General features: G+C 33.5%; 2 protein-coding genes across 7 annotated transcripts in view; one reads left to right on the forward strand and one right to left on the reverse strand.

The window, feature by feature from the left end:
* Positions 1–6,550: 6,550 nt before the first annotated feature.
* LOC128156097 (inositol-trisphosphate 3-kinase homolog) lies at positions 6,551–24,107 on the forward strand. The gene is made up of 8 exons (XM_052818101.1): positions 6,551–7,245; positions 10,522–10,606; positions 11,110–11,262; positions 11,757–11,829; positions 13,695–13,887; positions 15,350–15,523; positions 19,866–20,042; positions 20,594–24,107. Exons 1-8 carry the CDS (start codon positions 6,805–6,807, stop codon positions 20,666–20,668), a joined length of 1,371 nt encoding a protein of 456 aa, XP_052674061.1. The 5' UTR covers positions 6,551–6,804; the 3' UTR covers positions 20,669–24,107.
* Positions 23,149–26,508, reverse strand: part of LOC128156095 (protein turtle homolog B-like) — a 62,972-nt gene continuing 59,612 nt past the window's right edge. For 5 of the 6 annotated variants that reach the window (XM_052818095.1, XM_052818097.1, XM_052818098.1 and 2 more), the window contains one exon: positions 23,149–26,222. In XM_052818095.1, coding sequence (XP_052674055.1) covers positions 24,245–26,222 — 1,978 coding nt within the window. In that variant the 3' untranslated portion in view covers positions 23,149–24,244. The remainder of the gene's footprint in view (positions 26,223–26,508) is intronic. The other variant, XM_052818096.1, reaches the window with a different exon arrangement.

Here is a 26,508-nt window from a genome sequence, read left to right on the forward strand (position 1 = left end):
TTTTTACAGATAAAACGCTAATGGCCTCTCTGATGATATCTTTAAGAATATAAATGCATGCTTGACATTTAATCTTACATGTATATTAGGTAGATGTAGATGTGTTTTTATCTTGACACAATAAGTGTGTAAAATATAAAAAATAATTTTAAAAATTGCATTTAACATAAATATACCACCCTACCGTTAAGGAATATCAAAGGAATTACTAAAGAGATAGTTATTATTGAATTATCGGTATACTTTATCAAAATTCTTGAAAAATATTATTTATAAATATTGAATTTCCTATGAATTGTGATATGATATATGATTTTTATTCAGTGAGTTGTGAGTTTTCTCTATCTCCGAGCCTTGGGGAGGGGATAGAAAACACACAAGAAGTTAGATAAAAATCATATACCATCACCAATCATGAGGGATTCTTTTTATCACATCCCTGAATTTAAATGAGTAAATCCCTATTTTATTGGCTTTTTCATACAAAAAATTTTAACGAATCCTTCTGCAAGGTGATCGATTTTCATCACAACAGCATATTTAACTATGACTGCCTACAAGTGATTGCATGAACACACAATTTAGCTGGTACTTGAAACCCTCAAAGTACATGTACATGCAACCACTTGGCATTTATACTTACCGGTTTATACATATATCTTATGAATTTTAAAGTTAATATTGATTGAATCTAGGTTACTGAAAAAGACTCACTCAACACCTTAAAAATATGGATACAACATAATTGCAAACACTTTGAAATTTATTCATTAAGTAACCGGTAACTGGTAAATTGTATACTTTCTGTACACAAACCCTTTTAGGTATATTGGTTATCTCATCAATCCTATATATAGAGTTACCTAGTGTAATGTATGTATTTCATCCTGTATCAACTTAATTTTCCAATCATTTCATGCTTCATGCAAAATGTACTTTGTACGTCATTCGAAATTTGAATTAATAGAAATTAAAGTAAAAGTGCCTTGGGGTTGATACATCCATTAAAATCTTGAACTGCATGTACATCTTTCCTGAAACGTGATTTAGTTTCATCCGATAACACATTTCTTGGATCCTATACTCTCTGATTTCCCTATAGAGTCTCTGAGATTCACAGGTAACCTAGATAAAAACAACTTCAGTTTTACTCAACCTGACAGCAGACAGTTGCAAAGAGTGACGTCATATATGGCTAACTGGTGTAATTGTTGCATTATCACTGAAAATTTCAGACAATGATAATAAAACTATAATAACCCAATTAACAGTCAATTAGAATTGTCATTTGTCACATGACATGCATGGCATTTAAGATTCAAATCACATGCCTGATGAACGAATTAATTGTTCATAATACACAAGGTTTATGCAGAACTGAACTTGGTTTTGCAATTATCTGTGGAATCAGAGACATTGCACAAACATGGACAAACACTGAGCCAAACTGCAGCAGACTTCCAAAGCTGTGTAAAACCGTCTCTGTTATCTTTCTCTATATGTGGCATGCATCTAGAAAATTACAAGTGGGAGAAAAAAAGCAAGCATTTCAAATATTTTGTGATTATACTGACAATATCCTTTTGGCGCTCTGTTCTGACAAACAGCTTTTTGGTTAATGCTTAAGATATGCACTAATTCTTTAATCTTGTTTCTGTTTCTTAAGAGAGAATTTAGACTTGTTAGTAAAACTAAAGTATACTTGCATGGTTACAAAATTTGGTCACATACAGCTCTGTCAAGACTTCTAAACTTTTTTCTTTTAGAATTAAAACGTAGATTGAAAATAATCTTAGTGCAATGTTCATTGAAATTCTATTTGGTATGTGGTACATGTATTTGGTTTATGACCAAATTTTGTAACCATGCAATTTGAAGTAGGATAGAGGCCACTTGGCACTTTGTTTGCTTACCGTTATTATATTTGAAGATATTATGCCTTTTCACTTCACACAGTATTGTAATAAGGTATCCCAATAGACAAGGTTTTGTATTGCAAATAGGCAATAATCAAGATAGAAAGGATTGCAGAAAAGTAAAAAAACACGAATATAGAAATGACGTCAAGCAAAATGAAGGCTATGCCTGTCCATTTTCCCAGAGTGTGTTCTAAAGGAAGTGAGAAATATTTTTACAACTAGGCAGAGATGAACGAAAATTCGTCAATTTTACTCTGAAAAATGCTCTTGCATTATTGTGTCACGGAACCAACAAATTTTCATTGGGTATAATTTTCTTTGGGTGGGGGCGCATTTGGGTGGGGGCGCATTTTCAGTTACCTATAATGTTATGTTAATAAAATGAATTTGAATTTTCCAAGGGGAGGGGTTCTGTCCCGCGCATATATATGAAACTGGAAAGAGAAGATCATTAAAAAGTGTTTAAACGTTTTACCTCTTACGTTTATGTCTCGTGTCCCTTATTGATAATGTTTTATTTCAAGTCAATGAAATTAGAAATCGCACCTATAGTTTTTCTTTAGCACCTTTATTTGCGATTGATTTTCTTCGATTAGATCACAAACAGTAGCTCTACTGCTCGATTTAGAAACACGATTTTGTCAGACTTGTTACGAATGATATACCACAGGTACTTTACCACTGTAGATTCACACTAATCTTTCTTTACGTACATGCTTATCAAAAATATAAATTTATGATTGGCAATGGTTTGTTAGCCTGATAGTTGAAATGATACATTCACTAGACAATAAAGATACATCCAGTGAAAGATGTCATGCACAAGTTACAAAGAGCCGCATGCGTTATTATCACTCGGCCACAAAAATGTCTCATTATTCTTTAAACCTTACCGCATGTACAAGAAACATTTTAAGTACAAATATAATACACCATCATTGCTAGGTAATAAACGCATGCTCTATTCAAAGATTGTACTTCGATATGATTTCACTTTTGTATTTTGATGTTTGAGTTTAGCCAGTCTCTGCAATGTGTGGCTTAAAAGTGTTAGAATGACGGGACGTTCTTTTGTGCAGAAGGAAACGTTATTTTTTTTCTTTCTATACAAAGAACTTGAGCAGAAAAGATGACGGATATGTCTTTCTTTTGCTTTGATCGTAAAAATTATAATTTTTAATCCTTATATAGATATTGCCATTTGAATGGACTGGGTTATAATATAACGAAATCATGCAAAAAGCAAAGTTTCCTCGGTTTGATTTTAATACGAAGAAACGCAAAAGAAATAGTCTTTAAGGATATATTTTGTGTGATGCTTTAACTTATTAGCCATTTCAGTCACATCAACCAAAGATGTAACGGGGTTTATTTCCCGAAACGTCGAATGTTGTGTTACAATTCGATACCGGTTATTCAAATGTATAGTGGGTCAATATTCAAAGCTTTTGTATATTAGAATGTTTTGAGGGTTTTTTTCTCGATTAAACTTAAATTAAACTGTGATAAAAATGTGAATCACGTAAAAAAGCATTAAAGTAAAAAAAGAAGAATTCGGTACGGATACCTGTTTTTATAAAATGGTTCAAGGAATAAACTAATTTAAGCGTTAAAATTGATTTACGCTAAATAGACATCGCTGCAAACGAATTCTTTAAATGAAATATTGGATGTGTTGGTATTCTCTTATTCCTGGCTTTTTTTTTATCTTCTTTCACGCTATTTTATATAGTTCGATAAACAAACTACAAAGAAATAAAACAGAGACAAAGAACTTATTGATCTTTTTAATTAACAAATCATTCTCTACAATAGATCCATCATTCTGAATCCTAATTTCAGTGTTTATCGGATTTGGTCGCCAAATATTATACAATTACTGAAATTTAGAAAATAAGGTTATTGTCAGTATAACACACGACTGTGTAAGATGTTTAATGCTCTATTGGTCCAACTCGTAGTGCAATAATTACATTTTGTTCACCTACGCGAAATGAATGATTGTAACGAAAAAATAAATCTGTAAATTTCTTACACGAGAAAAAAATAACTTAAAATATTGATCAAACAGGCTACTAGTATTGGAAAAATAAGCTGTAAACAAAACAAAAAGCTGTTTATACCAGAGACTTTGCCCCAGCTTACTTACTGCCCGTGACACTTTTGGCGTATAGGGCAGTAACGAGAGTTCTCCATCCTGGTCTGTCACTGGCTAGCTTTTGGAGTGTGTCCCAGCATCTTTTTTGTTCTTTTATTTCGGCTTCCACTGCCCTCCGCCAAGTTACTTTTCAACTTATTTCAAAAAATCCGTAAAAATATCATCAAATCAAACTTTACAGCTTTATAATAATGACATTGCATTGCACTTTCGGTTCTTTGTTGTTGTTTTTAATATTTTTTTTATTTTGTATTTGAATTATTTGTTGATGTTAATTAAAGTGCTTAATAAAACCTATGAAATTAGAGAAATCCGTAGTTATTCGTATTCTTAGTACTACACGTGTAGTTAAACACCGACCTTTATTGGCAACGTATGTTGCAATAGTAATAACAACGCAAAATTAATAAACTCTATTATTACATTTTGCGTTATTAAGTTTTATGTTGATCTCAACGCAAAACGTATTAACGCAAAATGCAACAAACATTTATAGAGACTGTGGTTGTTATATTCAGTATAGTATCCTTCGCTATATACAAATTATTATGGCGTTTTTGCAAAATCAGGACAGCATGATGGTTTGTGAATACCAAGAATGTTTATATTTATTCTCTGTTTATTATATGTATAATTTTTAAGGAATAATTTTAAAAAATCCGGAACATTAATCACGTCAACTATTTGCAGTCTATGGTATTTTTCTATATTTTCTCTGTAGCTGATTTTATCATTAGTTACTCTGGGTCATTTCAGCTACATATCAACCCTATTCTTATGTTAGTACGTTTTGCGTTATTACACTTTGCGTCGAAATCAGCGCAAAAAATGTAATAACGTAAAATATAATATTGCATTTTGCCATTTTATTACATTTCGCATTGCTACAAACGTATATTACTGTTTTTTCACGTAACACTCGATCCACTTTTCATTATAAACATTCGTCGCTTTTATTGTTAAAAAAAAAAAGAGATTTCATCCGGATCTAGTATCTCCATGGATACTGATGATGTAGTAGACATATTATCTATTTTTATTGGGATTGGCGTACTGTTTCCTCTGTTAAGGCGACACTATGATGCATGGATATTACGTAGAATGCCTAAGCCGTTAGGTTGATGATGTCATTCTATTAATATATACAGTGTTGGGTCAGGTTTTGTTTTTGTTTTGTTTTTTTATTAACCATATCGAATTTGGTCACATTTTCATTACTGGTACATGTCCTTTCCATGCAAAAAAAAAAGAAAAGAAAAAAAAAGGATTTTTACGGAACAAATGAGGCAGTGCCAAGTATTGTTTTGTAAATTTGGTCGGATCGTTAATAAGCCATCTCTTCCATATACTATTATACTAAATGTATTAGAGTCAAGAATTCCAAAATGACCTTGTTAAGCACAGCTTGGTTGGCTGAACTTAAATGATTATATAGGTAATGGCCACCGTACGAAAGTTTATCAATGACTCTTTTAATTTGCTTCAATACCCTAGTATGAAAAACAGCTTCAAAAGCTGTGCATCCTATTTGGATGAATCTGGTCGTAATTCTCGCAATACGAAAGGTTGGTTTTCATTTCAAGGGAACATCATAGGAATGAAATTGTACAAGGATAATATTTGGTATCGAGTTCATACTGTGTAGCACCCTTTGCTGTGATGTTCTCTCACGTGCAACATTATGAGTTACAAAAATCAATGACACGCCTAGGCTAAAGTTGGTATTTCTGATTTACGCTCACAATTTGTCTTAATTATTTGTGGTATTAATAGAATATTATATCTTTTGTTGGGTATATTAGAACTAAGTAACAGTGAACCGTGGTAGATTATTAGTTGACTTAATACGATTCAGTAACATAAACTGATTTCCTTGAGAATTTTACACCATTTGGGATTTCCAGGGCTTAATATGAACAAAATTTTATTTGCTTTTTTTGCTGGTACTTAAAATTTTAAGACACTTTCATCAGAAATTAGCAAAATATATAACAATAAATGAACTATAAATGAACAACTTTTGACGATATTTAAAGTGTGGGGACTTCGCCAGATTTTGTAATAATATTAAGTGTTTTATATCTAAAAAAGGGTCTCTGTAATACAAGGTTATCAATGAACACAACACAAAATCTTGTTTTTCGAAATCAAAGTTAACACTACGGATAATGAACAATGTCTTCTTATTTTTTTTTTTTAGTAAAAGGCTATTTTTATCAGGAAAAAATGCCAGTGCATCGTTTCCATAAATAGTTGTTTGTTGGATTTTTTCTTCCTTTTTTCTTCTTGTGTCGACCATGATCGTGATTATTAAAATTTAATTTGGTCTTTGACGACAGATTTACCGTAATATTGATATGAACTAACGTAACACATGTCGCTTGTTCAATGCTCCTATGCCTGTTTTCGTGCGTACACCTGAACAAGCGCTGTCGTGGAGACCTGTCGACAGGTGTAGATGGAATATAGGAAAAACATACAGTTATCGACTGCATGGAGCTACACTAGACTGTCATTAACGTATATTTGTTTGTGGTATAAAACTGTCATTCATCTCGTACACAACTCGGTGGACAGCTGTTCATCCTGTTCCGTTCTCCGTTCAAGAAAGAAAGAAGAAGAAAAAAACGTTGCGGTTGTGTTTTTATTTGGTTTTTACGGGAAATAGGACTGTGATTTTTATCTCACGTTTATTGCACGCTGTAGATATACGAATGATTTCACAGAATGGGATGTGTCCACGCTTCGTCATCGAATTCCCAAGAGGACAGCACGGTCAAAACTCTGTACCTGCATCGCAAGCTAACCAGGAAGTCGCGTAAAAACGCGTCCGTTGGCCAGACGAACGGAGCCGCGCTAGAGCAGGATCCGGCCCAATTCTTTGACGTTCAACCGTCGTGTATCGCCAGGAACTTCTCGTGTGATAGTTTATTGACTCTGGATATTTCATTGGAAGGAAAGGAATTCTCCAAGTTTCCCCGCTGGAGGGGTTACAAGATGTGTAACGTTTGTGACAAGGACGATAAAATCGACATTCTTCTGACCATGGAGACGTCCAAACACAAGTTGTGTAACCGATGCATGATGATCACGGACATACAAAACAATATGAAATCATGTGCCTCTTCCAAAGTCAGCGCCACGGCGTTTGCTAACCTTTTAGCTTTGGTAAAGTAACATTGTTTATCACTGTTGAAAATTAAACTTAATCTTTTTGTTTTGGAAGTTTTTCGGATTTTTCGCGGTTCCTGTCAAAAGTAATTTTGAAATGATACCGTGCGATAATCATGAAGAATATTTCGTTTTATTATTTTGTTGAGTTAATGAAAATTTAGTACGTTGACAGGAACTCGATACCCAAAGAAACCGTACGGGGTCTACCTATATATTTATAGAAAGGGGTGAAGTTTTTGTACTCAGGTTTGTGTATATATACTACACACACTCCATTGATAAGGTTATGATAACATCACAAAAACAACAGTTAGACGGATAGGTAATATTCACACAAGTTTTAGAACTACTATACCATGGGAAAGGATGTGAATGTCCGCAGGCGCTAACCTAATAGAGGAATTTACGCTAAGTTCGTGACTTGTTGGACAGTTGAATGTTCTGGGGGCACTGTAATGCGTTCTCTGTATCATGGTACGTGTGTTCTTTCTTGGTCCTTTAGAACAATTAGTGTAAGACGTAATGTTTTATTGCCATCTATGTTAACCGTTCAAGCGAGACTAAACTTATTGTTTGTACAACACGCGTCTTCCGGCTTTATATAAAAAGCTGCACGTAAACTTTGGCACTTAAGTAGTGGCTGAATATTTCCTTTTGAATCGGTAAAGATGAAAGATAACTTTAAGTGAGAGAAATGAAATCAAATAATTTGAAACATCTCAATTTAAATTCCTGTTGCTTTATAAGAAATCGAACCATGAATGTTGCCAAGACATTCCTTATATGAAGGTGGGCCTTATATGAAGGTGGGGGGGGGGGGGGGGGGGGGGGTCGGCATTATTCACGGAGAGCAAATCTGATACTGCAAGCAAAATACCCATTTACAAAGAAAGCCATTGAATTCTATCACAGCATACATATCTTTGGATGGATTCGTTATTAGGGTTTTCCATTGTTGTATGTGTGATCATTCAGACTGAGTTTTGCCTATTCTAGGTATTTCTGTACTAATTTTTCACTGATAGACTGAACACCTCTATAGAAATGTTATCTCATTCTCACTTTGCATTGTTGTTCTATAATGAAATAAGATATATTTATAGAAATGTTTATGGTTGAAATTGGCAATTCTGTACCTTGGTCTTTGTCAATTAATGAATTTCATCTGAGGAAAAAAATATGACAAATTTGGTTTCAGAACAAGTTTGGCCAATTTGTTTGTGTGTTTTTATCAGTTTATCCTTATAATAGGGCCACAGTAAAGAAATAGTGTGTTTCCATTGTCAAATATTATACTGTTATAGGATGACCCTAATTTTGTTATTTACCTTTTTTTTGCAACACTATTTATTTTTTGATTCAAATGGTGTTTATTTGTTTTTATGAAAATGGATGCTGTCATAATTAAGAAACACTAGATCTAGATTTGCTCTATGTGTATTTGAAATGTTTCATGATGAGGGTCCATCTGATTAACCAAGTTTGATAACAACAATTAACACTTAAAGTGAACAATGAAAAAAATCCTACCATCCCTATAATTTTGGGGGGTTAAATAGGAGGCATACATGTAAAACAGGTACTGATCATTAATTTTGGCATGGATTCATATAATACCAATAAGTTTACGTTGCTAAGTTGCAGTTTAAAAAAAAATGACTTTGGTGATGTAATTCTATCAGATAAAGTGTCCCAGGAGGGACAGGGGAGGGGGTTTAAAGAGGAAGTCCTATAGGGAGAACCAATTGTAATCGGGTCCTATCATACAAGATTATCTAACTGTTGTTTGATCAGACCCTCAGCAGTTTATTGATCTTATAGGTGTGATTTGTTGATTGTTCTGCAGTGTGTGAAGCAAAGAGATAATCAGAAGTGCATATCAGCTGTGCATGTATATATTAAAAAACAGGAAAGAGGGATTATAAGCCCTTGATTCATTATCATGCATCCACATATTATCTTTGAATTTATTAATCATCACCAGATCCATAAATATTGATATTTATGTGGGAAAAACATGCAGAGAAAATGATTTTCAGACTGAAAACTCATTTCATGGTTATATAACTTCTGGATGATTTTTGATATTTGGTTAACATAGTCATTATCACGGCACACCTTTGTGCACAGATGACAGTAGCAGGTGTTTGTCCTAATTAACTGTCCACTATCACTGACTGTCAGACAAAATTCCGACAAAAAATTAGTGGTAGATCTACATGTTAATGAATGTATAATCAACAAGATATTTTTGTGCTAATTTAGCACCTCTCTCAGTTATCAAGGTTTCCACACAAACAAAAAAAAGTTCTGATACGTAATTTAGTTACTAACTGACAGACTTTACAATTTATTCATTAATTTGTTAGAAGAAAATGTAAATATGAATTAAATGCTTTCTTTGATGTTTCATGTGGACTATGAGTGTAGGGATCATTGCAGTAAAAAAGGCATGACCTGCATTAGTTATTGGGTTATGTTAATCTTTTTCTGCAATGTTGCTACCTTCATATCTGCATGAATCGCCAAAGAAAGCATATATTATAATTGTTCATATATTAAGATGAAGGTTCAGATGTGAATTACATTCACCAGCTGACCTCTTGAAACAATCTCTAAGTGTTTGGTTGATGGATGGATTACAATAAGCATTAATTGATTGATTGATTGATAGGATGGCTTGATGAATAGTTGATGTTTAGATAATTAAAAAGTTAGCAAACTTAAGGGGCTCTGAAAGGAGAATAATAATTTGCGAAGTTAGTACAGAGTAAAGCTAGCAAAGTCCCAAGGACTTCTCATTTACCTGGTATATACAGGGAATTTACAAAACATATATGTTGAGAACTTGAGAAGTTAATTATGATGATTTATGCCAATATATTACTTCACTGCATTGAAGTCTTTAGAAAATTGTAATATTTAAAGATGAATTGGTAAATTTTGCCAATGTTATTTATAATCTCTACTGCGCTTGCTATATGACCTTAAAATTCAAATACATTTCTGTTTGTTATAAGTTTGTTGTCTGTGAAGTCTTTACAAATAGGTCTGAATGTATTTGAAACTGCTTTCTTTTCTTAAATTATAAAGTAAAGTCTTGGAACTTGTTGGGTGGAAATTTTTTTTTAGAGGTAAAATAAGGATTCAAAGAAGTGAAGTCAAAATACATGATAACAGTGGTTCGGACTTGTGATCAATTCAACATATCAATGGCATTTGGAATATTTATGTTCAAAAAGTTGAGTTGTATTATTTTTGGTTTTGTAGACCGCCTTGGACCTCTCAGCTCCTGCTAGTGATGCTCTTGTGAAGAACAGGAAGAATGCCTGGATACAGCTAGCAGGTCACCCAGGTAACGACCTTGTGTTGACGTAGAATGACCCCCTTGTAACAACCTACATTGTTGTAACCATCACAAGCTGTACTGTGTATGGTAACTAAGTTACATACATTGAATGTTGTAGGTCAGATTTGGCATGTTTATTGTTTTATATGTAACAAGTTCTCATTACGTAATCGCTATACAAAATATTTCTCTGGTCATTAGGTCATTAAGCACACGCACTACACTAAACCAATTGGTATCATAATGTTATTTTTTATTATGAGTTGTTGAGTTTTTTTTAACTTTTCAAACATAGGCATAAATGTGTCATATAAAACTATGAATTATGTACAACCAGGAAATATTGAGACAAATTTATATTTCCAAGTGTCATTACCTTTGTGCCTGCTGATGGGCCAGTTAAAATACATGTACCCAACTTTAAAAAAGTATACCGGTATCTTATTTTATCATTTGCAATACATGGAGTATTCCTGGAATAAATTTCATTTCACATTTCCGTTTCCCAGGAGCTTTTGCCCCTGCAGGACCAAGCACAATATGGAAGAGGAGGATAAATTTCAAAGACAGCACAGAAACGAGGGCCTACGAAATGCTGATGAAGGACTCGGCTCATGACATTGTGCCCGAATTCTTCAGGGAAGTGGAATATAATGGAGAATGTATCCTTTTTCTGAGCACATAAAAAACAAGGTTATTAAAAATCTGGATTTAGATTGTCTAATACAGTATTGGCATTTTTATACACCTACATGTCGTTCAAAAGTTCACCGTCATAAACATGAAACACGGCAACCAGATATGTTTATTTTCTACCTTAAATGATGCTCTAAGCAATTTATACATTTTGTGCATTGTCAAATAGAAAATGTCTTTGAAAATTTTTTTTGTGCATTAATACTTACTACAGTCAAACTTTGTTATCTCAAACTAAATGGGTCTGTATAAAAACTTGGAGATATCTGAGTATTCAAAATATCGAAAGTAAAATTTTAAAAATATAAGTGGTTGGGCTGACAAAACACTTTGACATATCCAGATTTCGAGATATCAGTGTTCGAGATATCGGAGTTCAACTGTATTTACCCAGGTAGTACTTAATACTTTGCCAGTCATGTTACATGTAACTGCTATAGTTTCCTTAACATTGATGAAGATTTTATAGAAATTGAAGATCTTTTACAGCATTTTATTAATCCAAATATCATGGATATTAAAATTGGAAAAAGGTATATTTTCATGTTTGTGTTACTTTCTTGAAATATTCCTGAAGTATATGAACTCAGCAAAATGAAGTTTAGTGTCTTGTGTGTGAAACGTTTTCAATAAAGTAGCACACTTTGTTATATACACATTCCAATTTGCTCTACTTTTTTTTATCTCTGTTAATTTTTAAGACATATGGTTTAATTAATGTCTATTCCAAATAATGAAATTAAAAAACATTTGCAAGCATGCGACAGATTTTTGCATCTTGTATATAATTATCAGTTTTGACATGATTAACCAAGAATTTAACCTTCACCTTTTACAAGGGTAGTGAATTCAAATTATTCATTATATCAGAATTCTCACAATATTGAAATAGGTACTGTCCGTGTTCTTTTTTCATTAACACATATGTGATTAAGGAGAGTTTTGTCAGACATATTATGATAAAATTTTTAAGAAAAGACATTCTGATTTGATAGGCAAATAGTGCTGATATTTAAAGCAAATTGAACTTTTGATGATTTTAATTTAATTTTGCTGCTTAAACATGCTAATATGATAATAATTCTGTGAGCACTTAAGATCTTTAAATGGTATCGTGATAAAGAGTCTTGTCCAATGGAACATAAAGCAAATCAATTTTTAACTGGGTTTTCCAACGGAAAATCCAGTTATTAAAATGTTGAAAATGGTGGGTGGGCGGCTGCGAAAATGGTACTCTCATTGTAAGGAAAACTCGATCCTCCAATAGTTTTCAAGATAGGAAGTTGTTCTTTTGCAGATCAATTGTAAATATATCAGAGGACTCAGGTGTGCATAATCATTAATGCTAGGATTTTGATTTCTGATAATTTATGAAAAAATACCAGCTTTTGAACTTACCGGTAGTCATTTTTTGGCAAAATATTGCATACAGGGTACTCAATTTCACTGGATACAGTAAGGTACAGTGTTTATCAATTCATGGTTGACATTGATTATGGATACAGTTCACATAAAAGAAAACCCGGTTTGATGTCACTTTGACAGCTTTTCACTTGTTGTACAGCTAGGACAACAGTGATGTAATTTTGCTTCATTATCAGAGCCTCCAAACTGCTTTCCAAACAAAAATATGATTAACAGAAGTTTGTTGTAAACCATTATTAGATTTGTCTTGAAGATAACAAGTCGCAATTTTAATACAACAAAAATTTCCAACATGCAATTTGCAGCTCATATTGCTGTAAATGGAAGGCTGGAATAATTAGATCAAACAACAGGAAACTCCAATCTTATGTTGTACATTGGCTGGGTAATTAACAGATTCCAATTTGAATTGTATTAATTGATATTCATTTGTACATACATGTATTGCAAACATCATAATTTATAATGTTAAAGCTGCAGATTAAACAGATTCTTTGTCCATTAGATTGCCAAATAATTCAGACAGCCTGGTTTTCTATGAGAAAGTTTTATACTCAATTCACCAAATAATAACACTTGCAAATTTGGTCTCTTTTAAAATACAAATTAGCTACGAAAAATTAAAAAGATTTTTTTTTTTGGGGGGGGGGGGGTATACAAAATGCTACATCAAATGTTGAATTTATAGTTACCCAGGTACTGGTCTATTCAATGAATGAATCATATAGCAAAATGACATAAACATGCAGATTTGTGCCAATTATTTTATTTGCAAAAATTAAGATTGCAGCACTGGATCAACATCGAAACAATTAAGCCAAACATAATTTAACCTTTGTCAAATACTTTGTCATTTAACCCTTGCACATGTATATACCAAATAAAATTTGGCTGCTATAATACAAGAATCATTATATGATATGATGAATCATGTATGCAAATCTATTGTACATGTACATATTGAAATTTTCAGGACATTTATGGAGTCTGAAGTAAAGAACCCAGTGCTGCGTAAGGACTTGTACGAGAAGATGGTTAAGCTGTGCCCTGGTGCCCCCACTCCTGAGGAGAGGGAACAACAGGCCATCACCAAACTCAGATATATGCAATTCAGGGAGGAGGAAAGCTCCACTGCCGAGTATGGCTTCAGAATAGAGGCTCTACGGGTAGGTTGTCAACAGTTTCAGGGGAGGGTGGGGTTCAACAGCTGAGTATATATAGTTACAGAATAAGGCTTTATGGGTAAGTAGTTAACAAGTCGTTTAATGGAGATTGAGGTTTTATAAGAGGTTAACGTTTTCAGCTGAGTTAGCAGTTGTAAGTGTTTACAGCTGAGTATATATAGGTCGTTAATGTTTACAGCTGAGTATGTAGTTTATGTTTTTACAGCTGAGTAGGTAGTTTACATTATAGCTGAGTTGATTCTGAATAAAGGTCTTAATGATAGGTAGTAAACAATTCATGGAAAGATTGGTATCCATTCAACTGAGTATGACTACAGAATGGAGACTCTAAAAGAAGGTAGATGACAATCTAGGAAAGGAGGTGGATTACAGCTATGTTTGACCTCAGAATCAGTCTCAATAGACAGGAAACTTGTCATTTCCCATATACCAGTACCAGCTATGGCTGATGATTAAATTGAGCTATAAATATATCCCAAATGTGCAAAGAAAATACTATACATGTATTTCTTAAGGTACCGGCTATTTCCATAGGTATTTTCTACTTATTAATAAAAATAATGGGTAAGACATATTTAAGGTATCCATCTATTCAGGTTTCTCTATATATTTTTATGATGAAAGAGTTGCAATTTATAAATGTATAAATGTCTATATACAGTGCCAGTTATTCTGTTGCTATGGTTTTTCTGCATTCTCATATTGATTTCACCCTACGTGGTCACAAAAATACCCTTAAAAACCAATTAGCAAGGCGATATTTGATCCTATGGCAGGGTAGCAGAATGTTTTATTGTGGTTATAAGAAAGGATAAGTTATATCAGTTGTCAGAAGCGGTCTCTGAAAGGCCAATACCAAGAAGAGGCTGAATGGTCAATAAATCACCACAAGATCTACCTGAAAATTTTAAATACCTCATAATAAATACATTTAAATACCTTTATAATAATAGATAGGTAAAGCCAAAAAAAAACCTTAAAAATTTTGAAAATCATCCTACATCTTTATACAGAGCTCTTCATCTCAAGGAGATAAAAATAGTCAGAAAAGTTGCTATGATCATCCAGCCCTTGAAAACATCATGTGAAACAAGTTTCGTGTGCATCATATGCTCATAGTTTAAAGCTTCTGGGAATACTTTTCTTTCTTTTGATCAATTGAAATTTCTCCATCTGGTAAAACGATATTTTAGATTTCATGAATCAGTCACAATTACTTTTCCCAGGTATATTGGTAAAATAAAGGAGAGGTATTATGAATGAAGATTCATAGATTATACAGATATTCAAATTGGATGGGGGTGGGTTAGGTGTAAAGAGGAAATTCAAATCACTTGTCTTGCATTTTATGACACATAAGTATAAATTTATGACTAACACCCTATAGGGACTACATGTATTGTAAAAAACAGAATTAATTCTGTTTTGATTTAATTTTTCGTAGGTGTCTGGTGAATCACCAACCACTAATTTGAAGAAGGTGAAAACAATGGCACAAATAGAAAACGTTTTATGTAAATTCATCAAGAACCAGGACTCTGTGCGATGGAAGTTCCACAGCAGGCTAAAACAAATCAAGGAGAAATTCGAATCCTCCTCTTTTTTAATGTCACACCAGGTAATGAAAGTCTATAATTTGTACATTGTTTAGTGCATGTCACATTTAAATTCAAGAATTTTGCGTGTTCCATTTTGTCTTTCATTATTTCTTGGGCGACTAGTTGTAGATTCAGATAATCATTTTAACAATTATTTGTATTTGCAGTCATTGTATCTTGTCTTTGCTTAACATATTAAAATAAAGCAAATTTGGGTTTTGAGAGGTGTGAAACATTAATGTATAGTTTATTGTAAAACTTTGATATTAAGCTCACTACACCTTGAAATAGTTTCTCAAATCAGCAGAAAATTACCTGATTATGATATATAGCATGATGCATAAATGTGTATAAGTCAAATAGGTGTTGCATGTTCTTTAGAAAACTTGCTAACGTTTGTGAGAGCCATGTACGTCATAATGATTTTTTTTTTCACAGCAAACCAGTCATTTAATGTCTCTTGTAAATGATTTTTTTACTGGAAGAAGCTTGCTTGCTTAAATTAGTCTCCGGAAAACTGTTTATTGCTGATTAATCTCGAAGCTGTTGTGAAATTTGTTTTACAGGGTTTTTTTATGGATAGTTCATCTGAGCTGATGACTCAAGTTAGCTTTTCTGATCAAAATTTTTCCATTGTCGTTGCCGTAAACTATTCACATTTTGATCTCCTCCTCCAAAACCACTGGGCCAAATTCAACCAATCTTGGCACAAAGCGTTATTAAATGGTGGGAATTCAAGTTGAAGGGCCACGACCTCTTATAAAAGGGAAAATAATTTTGAATTTATGAATTTTAGAAAATTGTTTTCAAAATCATTAGGCTGGAAAAGTTTAACTTGTGTGGAAGCACCCTTCGGTAGTGTAGATTTAAGTGTGTTCAAATCATCATCCCCAGGGGTAGGTTGGGGCCCCAATTGGGGTCATAGGAATATGTAGAGAAATATCTAAAAAAAAAAAAAAAAAAAAAAAAAAAAAAAAGGTGTTAATTCAAGTTCATTCTATTCATCATCATCATCATCCTCATCATCATCCTCATCATCATCATCATCATCATCATCCCATAGGGTTGGATTGGGCTACTAGAAAGGGGGAAAGTTTAACATTATTTACATAGGAGTATTTGGATAAAAAAAATTTAAAAATCTTATTCCCAAAAACTAAAACAAAAAAAGGAGCTCAATGTTTAACTTAAGAATATGTTTTGAAAAAATTTGAAAATCAAGATATATACTCTACTTTGTGGTCTGAATACTCTAAAGCTTTTGTTGGCCTAATCATTGCTCAGGTTAGCAATGTGGCCCCTGAGCCTCTCTTAAAAACTATACATGAACCAACAATATATCCAAATTCTGCTGATCAGACTTATTATCATCATACATTTTGTGTTTTTATTTTTAGTTTCTTCATTAACACATGCATGTACTTGCATAAATACAAAACTGGCAATTTGTATTTTTAACTTTTTAGCTCACCTGAGCTGAAAGATTAAGTGAGCTATTCTGATCACATTTTGTCCGTCGTCCGTCTGTTTGTCTGTTCGTCTGTAAACTTTTAACATTTTGAACTTCTTCTTTAAAACCGCTTATCCAATTTCAACTGAAATTAGCACAAAGCATCCTTATGGGAGGGCGAATATAAATTGCAGAAATAAAAGTCTGATCTGTATTCAAAGCAGAGAAAACCTTGAAACTGTAGAAAAAGGGGGGTGCATTTTTAAAAATCTTCTTCTCAAGAACTACTGAATCCAATTCAACGTAGTTTAGCATAAATTATCCTTATGGGAAGGAAAATATAAATTGCAAAAATTAAGGGCTAATTCTGTTTTAAATCTGAGTTATTACGAAAATAATAATAAAGGAAAGGCGTGTTTCAATCAGTTTAATAGCTTCGGGTTCGGCATCGGTAAAATGGGTAGTCAAGACTTGGCCTGGGCAAAACAAAAAATTGGCAGTTATTTATCTGCCAATCTCATTAAAATTAAAAAGATATTTGATGGACCAGTATATTTGTAATGCTGTAAATATTGCTGCAAAATAATGCGTATTTAAAATTGACGATTGCCGATCTGCCCCGGCTTTTATTTTGCCACGGCCCGGGTTTGCATACCCATTTTACCAAGACTCGTATTCCATACTTCTAAAACGAGGTTCTTTGTTTAAAGCAGCCATGACATTATACGAAAAAGGGTCAATCTGAAGAATTTGCTTGTTGTGCAACAGTTCGCGTATGAAGGGAAATTTTTGAAACATGCAAAATATATATTGGTGCCGATTTTGTGAAGTAAATTGAGGCTTAATATTTCAATGCGTTGACAGTTTTCACACATGACGTTGGTGTTAGCTTGTTCTGATTTTCGTTACGTTTTCATTATTTATGCTTTGTAACCTGGGAACTATCGTCTGTATTTCGTGATTTTTACACATCAAATCAAACAGAGACTTTGGTAAATCAAACAGTTAATTGTTTACCTGCGCAAATTAAGCAAAATCTGATGTATCAAAAAAGTACTGAAATACAATTCATTCTATCGGTAATTCGGCATTATCTTTTGCATAATGGTAGATTATTGCAATAGGTTTTGTTGAGATGCTCGGCATTTTCTCGAGTTTAGTTTATTCAGTTTAAATAGATTTTGAAATCGCTGACGGAAATATGTAGGCATATACATGTATATATATGATTCATTTCGAAAAAATAAATTGTGTTCTTTATTTGTTATAGTGCATGTTTCTTGTGTTTAATTGTTTACAGTTTCTATTTACTTACCATATTTGAGTGTTAAGCTTCGGATTATAAGCAAGATACAGAGATTTGCTCACAATTGTATGTTTGTACACAGATCTTAAAAACTAAAGATTAAAAAAGGAAAAATTTGTCAATATTTATTAAGAAAATTTTCAAAGTCTGTTCTTCCAGAAACCAACTTTAACAACTAATTGTGTATTGTAAACTTAACCTTTTTTCGTCATTATTACTCCTACTGTACATGTGATCCTTGACTGTGTTTGTGTACATTTGTATAAACTGATTTTGAACCTCAAATACCAGTGAACTGGTCTTGAGTGAATAAAAGAATTGAAAATTTTAGGCCATTCTTTTTTTCCATTTTAAATGCTGAATAGGAAATACCAAGTTAAAAATCTTAAGCTGAATGTAATAAACTCATGTGAACAAAATATGACTCAAACCTAGGCGAACTGTGAGCTCTGTATCTTGCTTATAATTCTACGATTGACGCTGAAATTTTGGTTGAACATGAATGAATAAGAGTATGTTATATACTTGTACAAACAAAATAAAAGAATGATATTCTGTATATACCTACTCTCTGGGGCCCCCTCTTTATACAATAAATAATGTGAAATCTACATCAATTTTGATAGTTTTTCAGACACGAATAAAAACGACATCTTTAAAACAGTTTCCATAGTTCTGACACATTTCTGTTGCGAGGATAAAGTAATTATCGCTATACCTAAGAAAATATCACAGCAGAAAATTATCCTGGTTTGTACGTGAGGTAAATAACAGTCATTTAATTATCATAATGGAGAAGACAAATTAAATTTTTGAATGTTTTTAATTTGAGGAATTGAGCACATTGAGGTACAATTTTCTTCTTCACATCTATACATGTAGGATTTTTTAAATAAAAAACAATAATTATTATATTTTTTTTTAAAAATACAATAACTAGTAGGTAGTTGATGGAAAAAATTTACCTAAATGCTCTCATATATTTTGATCGCTTTACAAAGTGGCGGGGGGGGGGGGGGGGGGGGGGGGGGGCAGAACGAAAATATAGGGAATTGGAAGTTACAAACTTAACAGTGTACCCCTACCAAATGTTAAGTTTTATACCTTGCGTAGGATTCTCTTATTCTGGTAAAAAAAAATAGTATTTCATGAAGGTACAATGTCAAAGATTACGTGTATGCAAAAATAAGTGTAAAATTCGAATACTTTACAACATTTATTTTTTGTTATTCTACCGAGGGACCATATGGCACAATATCTTTTGAACGCCCATTGTTGCTCAGGTGAGCGATGTGGCCCCATGGGCCTTTTGTTTATGTACCTTGATGTATATAATGTTAAAAGGATAATATTTGCAGCTAGCTTTTTATTGCCTTCGATAAAATTTGATATGATTTGTATCGATGAAAGCCTCAATTGTATAAAGACTGACAAACAGCTTTAGGTAAAATGAATCAGGACTATTTTCACAACCCACAGGTTTTCTCACAGTTATTCTTAGTTCATGTATGTGTGTATTTGGAATTAGAGATGCAATGTTCATGTTTCTGTCAATGTACTTTAATAATATCCAATAATAGATATCATCCTTTTTTTTTTGGTCTAGATAATTGGAAGCTCAATCTTGTTTATGTTTGATGAAATGGGTAATACTGGAGCCTGGATGATCGACTTTTCAAAGACCGTCCCTCTCCCTCAGGGTAAAACCCTGACCCACAGGGATGACTGGGCCCTGGGGAATGGTGAGGACGGTTACCTGTATGGAGTAGACTCTTTAATTAAGGTATGCCAAAAACTCTACAGCAGGGTGGTGAAATTCATGTACATGTACTATGGAAGTTGACATTGGCGTTCTGGGGATTTGCAAGTGAACCTTAAAAGATTTTACAAGTTTCTCCTACTCTGAAATATAGGTACTATGTAAGTTGACATAGGTTTTGTAGGGATTTGCTAGTGAACCTTAAAAGATTTGACAAGTTTCTCCTACTCTGAAATACATGTTCATGTACTATGTAAGTTGACATAGGTTTAGTGGGGATTTGCTAGTGAACCTTATAAGATTTGACAAGTTTCTCTTAATGCCTTTTATGGCTCAGACTAAGGTCACATTCAATGTGTTTATCACTAACAATCTAGCATATCATATGATATAGAAGTCACAAACATTCCATGATTTTGAAAATTAATTACCGTACTGGTACTAAAAATTACACAAATTATAAATTGGTTACTAAAAATCTTTTTGATTCCTTATTGTAATAATTACTAAAAATTAATAATTTTTCTGAAATTGGTTATAAAAATTGTTTCCTATTGAATATTAACATTTTGTAGATTTTCGAGAACCTTAAATGCAGCAAGAGTGACTCTAGAAACATTCACGCACCGAACAATCAAGACGACGGTTAATGGCGGAACCGAGAGGAGGAATCTGCTCCACTGCAAGAAACTCCGCAAAACAAGAATCTCAAAACTTGGGGACCACAACAGTGTACCAAATCCCAAGGAACGTACTGCATGCTTGAAGACTGTTGTATTGTGAAAGCATGCAGTCACTGTTTTATTTTTGAAAAAAAAAAATCATGACAAAGGTTGAGAGATTTTGAAAATATTGAATACTAGAGGATGGTTTAAATGTTATAATGATGAGATGCAGGTGTACATGTTAATGGCAGATACCGGTACTTAATTATCATCTACAATGAAACAAAAAGAAACTATGTAGACAGTATAAACACTGGTGTCCAAAGCCATTGTACCATGCATCCCTTCAGAGAGTAAAAGAACAAACAACCTTTTAAACACAACATGATAATTCTACAAGACTTGGCGATCATGCAAGTTAATGTGTTTTAACTAAAGCGGAACTCTTGATTTTAGTTTCACAGCTAGTGTACGTTGGTTGTTCCTACGTTTTTAAAGTAAATACAGAAAACGGTGACCAGAAAATTTAACAAGTTTGGTGATCGCAGATGAAATTCTGATGATACATTAACTCTTAAAAGCTTTGTACTTTTGCTGAATATGTGCTATTGATCTTGTAAGGAGCTAATGGACTCCCATTTCCATTAATAAACTTTATATGACCATGTACATTTTTTCATGTTCTTGTATTAAATGTGATAATAATCTTGAGATTTTCACCGATATTAGTTAAATTGAAAACATTTCAGAACAGATGAAAGAAGTGATGTGGTAGATATGAATTGTTTTCTTCAAGTTATATTATTTTTTTTTTTTTAGATGGAATGAAGTGCTTAGAACACAGTTAGTAGCTATATTAACAAAAGTAATGAATTTTGAGTTGTATTTTTTTTTTTTAGACAAACTGAGTTTTATTTCAGGGTATGTTTTAAAAGCTGTATGTGTTGCTGTGAATATTGTTTTAAAACTGTCTCGTTAATAGAAGAAAAATACAGGGACATTCTCTACTGTATGTGATTTTTGACCACCAGCATTGACTACTGTGTGTTTTATTTTTTTCTTGATTGATAGACATTAATAATTGTAAACCAAATTGATATTTGTGCATTCCATTGGATTTGCATTGAGATAATACAAACTATTATTAACACTCCAAATTTTAAAGCTGATTATGATCAACATGTGCTAGTGCTGGCACAGTTGAAGGCCTTAGTGTTACAATGACTTGAATAGAACTATGTCATTTTGCAGTTCTATCAAAAACTGGAAAAGCAATCATGTGAAGCCAGCTATGGAAGTTATAATAAAATCATAAAATATCCACAGAAGTTTCAATTTTTCTATATAGATGGTTTTTGAGAAGATTATTCTTTACTTATTCCTATGTAAAATTACCCCCTTCCCCAAGAATCATTATTTGAACAAAGTTGAATCTACACTTCTCTAGGATGCTTGAACAAGTTTCAGCTTTACTGGCCTTATGGCATTAGAGAAGAATGAAAGATTTTCCTCTATTTATAGTGTAAAAATTCATTGGAACCCCACTTTATCTTTGGGGTCATGATTTGAATCTTCACAATCTGAAAATGCTTCCACAGAAATTTCAGCATTTTTGGCCCAATGGTTTTTGAGAGAAATATGAAAATGTGAAAAGTTTACAGACCGATTGCAAGAAGGCAAATTACAAAAAAGTGATCAGAAAAGCTCAAATTAAGCTTTCAGCTCAGGCGAGTTAAAAAGTAGATCACTGAACAGCTATAATTTAAATTTTTTTGTTATTCAGCCAGTCTATATTTTTCATACTACAGTGTATTAGGCTAAGTTTTAACCCAGATTGAAGAAGATAGTCAGTTGGAGCATCTTACAACCTCAAGATATCTTTATTGAAAATGTAGGTCAGTGGCCTACTTTTAAATTTTACCTTTATTGTATGATTTATCTTAGCAACATTTGATATATCTTAAAACTTACATGTGTTGTATGGCCTCCTTTTTAAATTGTTTTATGCATCGTAAAATTAAACAAGAACTTTTTTCAGTTCTGCAATTTATTTAAACAACAATATTGACATTTTTCAGTGTCTTTGCCTGTGATAACGCTACGTATTGGTTTTGTACTATATAAACCCATAATACAAATGACACCAAATTGAGGTGCAAGCTGGGTTTGCTTAATTATATTTTTTTAATAAATATTTAATCGTACGGAGGCTTAAAATTATATAAATATAAGTAATAAGGAATCATTCTTTGAATATTATGAGGTGATAATTTCAGTCGGGGCGTGATCAAATCTACCATAAAGCACTTCGGGCTTTATTGGATTTGATCACGCCCTGACCGAAATTATCACCTCAAAATACTCAAAGAATGATTCCTTATTCCTTACTTACTGGGCCCATTTGCCTCGATTATGTCGACATTGTTAATATGTGTTGTCTTTAAAGAAACAAAGCCAAGCAAAAAGGGTCTTCAAAATTTTATTTTTCTGTATTTTTCAGTATTTTTAAATTATTATTGTATATATTAAGCTATTAGGACAGCTCTTGTAAATTGCACACATTTAATGCTTACAAAATTTAAAGTCAATAAATACAAAAACATGCACTCACACCCATTAGTGTTCATATATACTGTATATAACAAACATGTACGTATATCCTAATAAAATGTAAAGAAAAAACTCAAAAAGTTGTTTTAAAATAGTCAGGAAAACAATTGGCTAAAAATACATAATGATATGAAAAACTAAATGAAATACATTTTCTTGAAATGCTGCCAAGTGCATTTGGTATCAACTAAAATAAAATTGCCATAAATTTACTGAAAAAGTGTAAGAGATAAATACAGTACTTCAGTTTTGAACAAAAAAAGGTTGACTAAAATATATACATATATTATTCGAAAAAAAATCCTAAATAAACTATTGCACTAAATTCATCATAAAACATACTTATTCGGCCATTTTAAAACATTCTTTTCATTCAGAGTTTAAAAAAAAATTACGCCCAAAATAAGTATGTTCTGTTCAAAATACATTCCACAAGAGCTTACCATGCATAAAAAACTATATATACAGTCTTTCAGATTATGATATGTTTAAGAGTTGACTACAACTATATTGGAATTATATAACTTGTAGGTTCTATGAACCAGTTACAACAAGAATGGTATAAACAGACAAAGAAAAAAAACTTAACCAAAACGACATAAAACAAAACAGCCTCAACAAGTGACCCTAAATAAAGCAGTCATGGACAGAGAAACAGGTGCTAATGTATACAACAAACTGTGTGGAATATAACTGTACACGCAACAAATAAAAAATACCCATAATATGATGCATTGCCATTCAATCTGTGACAATAGGTTGCCGAGATCATAGAAATTTCTCAATACATGTTCACACTGTAGCTTTTCAAGCATTTGCATGTTTTGAAACTTCATGCAAACAAAACAAACAATATACATTTTCCTAAAATGTAATGACACCTCAATTTCATAGCATTCAATATCTGAAGATTTAACATTTACATCATGAATAAAGTGGAATGCACATTAATTACAACATGTCACTATCCATAGCTAAGCGTGTCTGTTGAAAAATTTCCTGCTGCTTTCGTCGAAACTGTTGAAACTCTTGGCGCAATTTCTCAAATCTGGCTTCAGAATTGTCGTACTGGCTTTCAACACTTGGTTTAGGGTAAAGACTATCATAAAACTCGGAAGTGTTTAAGCCACTTTCAATGGCCATCTTGAGATCCTCACTCTGTTTGGCTAATGGATAACTGCGGAGGGTGTTAATGAGATCAGCCTCCAATGCTTGCAAAGAGTCAAACTCATAGTTATCATCTGCAGAAGTGTCTTTATGGAGACTTCCCGTGGCATCCAAAAATGGAGACGAGTCTTGACTGAGATCGTGCTCTTGAGGTGAGGCATATGAACTGAGAGAGTTTCTAGGAATACGGGACTGATGGGATGAGCCTGTGGCTTGTGATGTGTTCCGACTCCCCCTACCACTACTATTAGAATCTGGAGTGAGATCTTCCAAAGCGTAGGAGCGAGGGTCTGTAGGGTATCTGTGTCTTCCCAAACTTCCTCGACCGGAACTGTTCACGCTCGATCGACTACCCCTTTCTCCTTTATATGGAGCAATTTCGTGCGAGTATCTCTGTCGAGGATGTTCGACATACTGATCATACCCTGAGCCTAACGTTGGTGACAAGCTGAGATTTGGAACAACCTGGGGAGAATATGAGTAAGGAAAGTTTGTTTCTTGGGAGGGAAGACGTCCAGCAGATTTGGATCTTCTAGCTCTTGGACCTTTCCGAATTTTGTCTACAACCCCCTGAAGTTGGTCCCTGGTATACTGTGCAGGACCAAAGGTAAAGTCATTTCTGGGGGACCTTGGGCTAGGAGAAATGGGATCTAGATGTTTTAATGTGGTATTATCAGGGTAGTCAAGATGATTGTTTACCAAGGAATGCCGAGGGTTATCACTGGCATAATCACTGGAATGGGATCTTTGTCTGTTATCACTACCTCTTGATTTTGGTCTTGCTAGTCTCTCACTTGCAGATAATGGATAATTGTTTATCTCTGCACCACTCCAGTTTGGTTGCTCCAACAAAGTTCTAGAGTTTGTTTCATTGTAAGGAGAGTATGCAAATCGATCTCGAGCACCACTTGCGGATTCATTGAAAGATGGCATCACCGAGGAGATGTCTACAGCACCAAATGGTTGGGTGAATCCGCAATCATCATCCACAGGATCTCCAATTAGGTACGTCTTATAAGAGGGTTTCATTGAGCTATGGCGGGGCAGAGAATGTCTGCCTGGAAATTCTTGTGGAGGAGGGGGAGGGAAGAACACATCATCAACAAAAGAGGAATTGACATTTTCATACAGGGGATCATACATGGAAATGGATCTTCCAGAGGTCATTCTCTGGAACTCTTTTGGAAGAGGAGGTCTCTTTGGTACAAAACCATTTTCGTCGTCATCGTCTATGTAACTTCCATGATAGCCTGAGGAATGAGGATGAGAATAAAATGAAGTGTCTGGGACTTGCTGTTCACTGGAATGCGGTGATGGCACATTAACATAAGTATGGTCATCTCCTGAAAAGTTTGGAGACTGAAAGCTTAAATCAAAATCACTGTAATGTTTGATATAAAGCGGATATTTCCCTTTGGCCGGATTTTTCCATCCGCTGCGTGAAGTGTCATGAGAATCCAGCCTTGACCTCTTGAGGCGTTCCTCTATCCCCTCCCAGTCCTCGGGGTCATGACCTGCCGAGTTGGGAAGCAGGTGTCCCTTGTCGGAGTTGTATATATACTGGTGAGGGTCGTAAAGCTGGGACTCTGCCATGTATTCCTGGGGAACCACGTCCTGCTCTCTGTGGATCTCCTGGGTGTCAGGCAGGATGTAGATTCCGTTGGCAATGGGGATCCGCCTCAAAGAGTGAGTTCTTCCTCCTGGGGATGATGGTGGTGACGGTGACCGCCTGCTACTCCATTCTGGTATATCTTCACTACAAGTAGAAAGAGTGTTCACAATAAGATTGCCGATATTTGATTCTTCAGGTATTTCTTTCATAACATCAAAATAATCAAGTTTCAGATAACAAATACTGGTTATTTAAAAAAATAAAATTTTGAAAAAGTAAATGAAATCTCATTACTCTTATTGGTTCTTAAAGCAGACATTTGTTTTTATTATTTGATAAATCCAGTCAAATATTCATCATTTCCTGTCTTGAAGATAAATTGCATATTGTCAAATTAATGCCATCACTAAATAAGCATAAGAATGCACAAAGTATT

Source organism: Crassostrea angulata, chromosome 7 (genome assembly GCF_025612915.1).
Source record: "Crassostrea angulata isolate pt1a10 chromosome 7, ASM2561291v2, whole genome shotgun sequence".
NCBI lineage: Eukaryota > Metazoa > Mollusca > Bivalvia > Ostreida > Ostreidae > Magallana > Magallana angulata.

What these genes read in the sequence shown, in the direction of transcription:
- LOC128156097 (XM_052818101.1), top strand. Translation starts at nt 6,805, where the DNA reads ATGGGATGTGTCCACGCTTCGTCATCGAATTCCCAAGAGGACAGCACG. An exon ending in GATATTAAAATTGGAAAAAG is followed by an intron (nt 11,830 to 13,694) that starts GTATATTTTCAT and finishes TGAAATTTTCAG; the next exon opens with GACATTTATGGAGTCTGAAG. An exon ending in CTTTTTTAATGTCACACCAG is followed by an intron (nt 15,524 to 19,865) that starts GTAATGAAAGTC and finishes TTTTTGGTCTAG; the next exon opens with ATAATTGGAAGCTCAATCTT.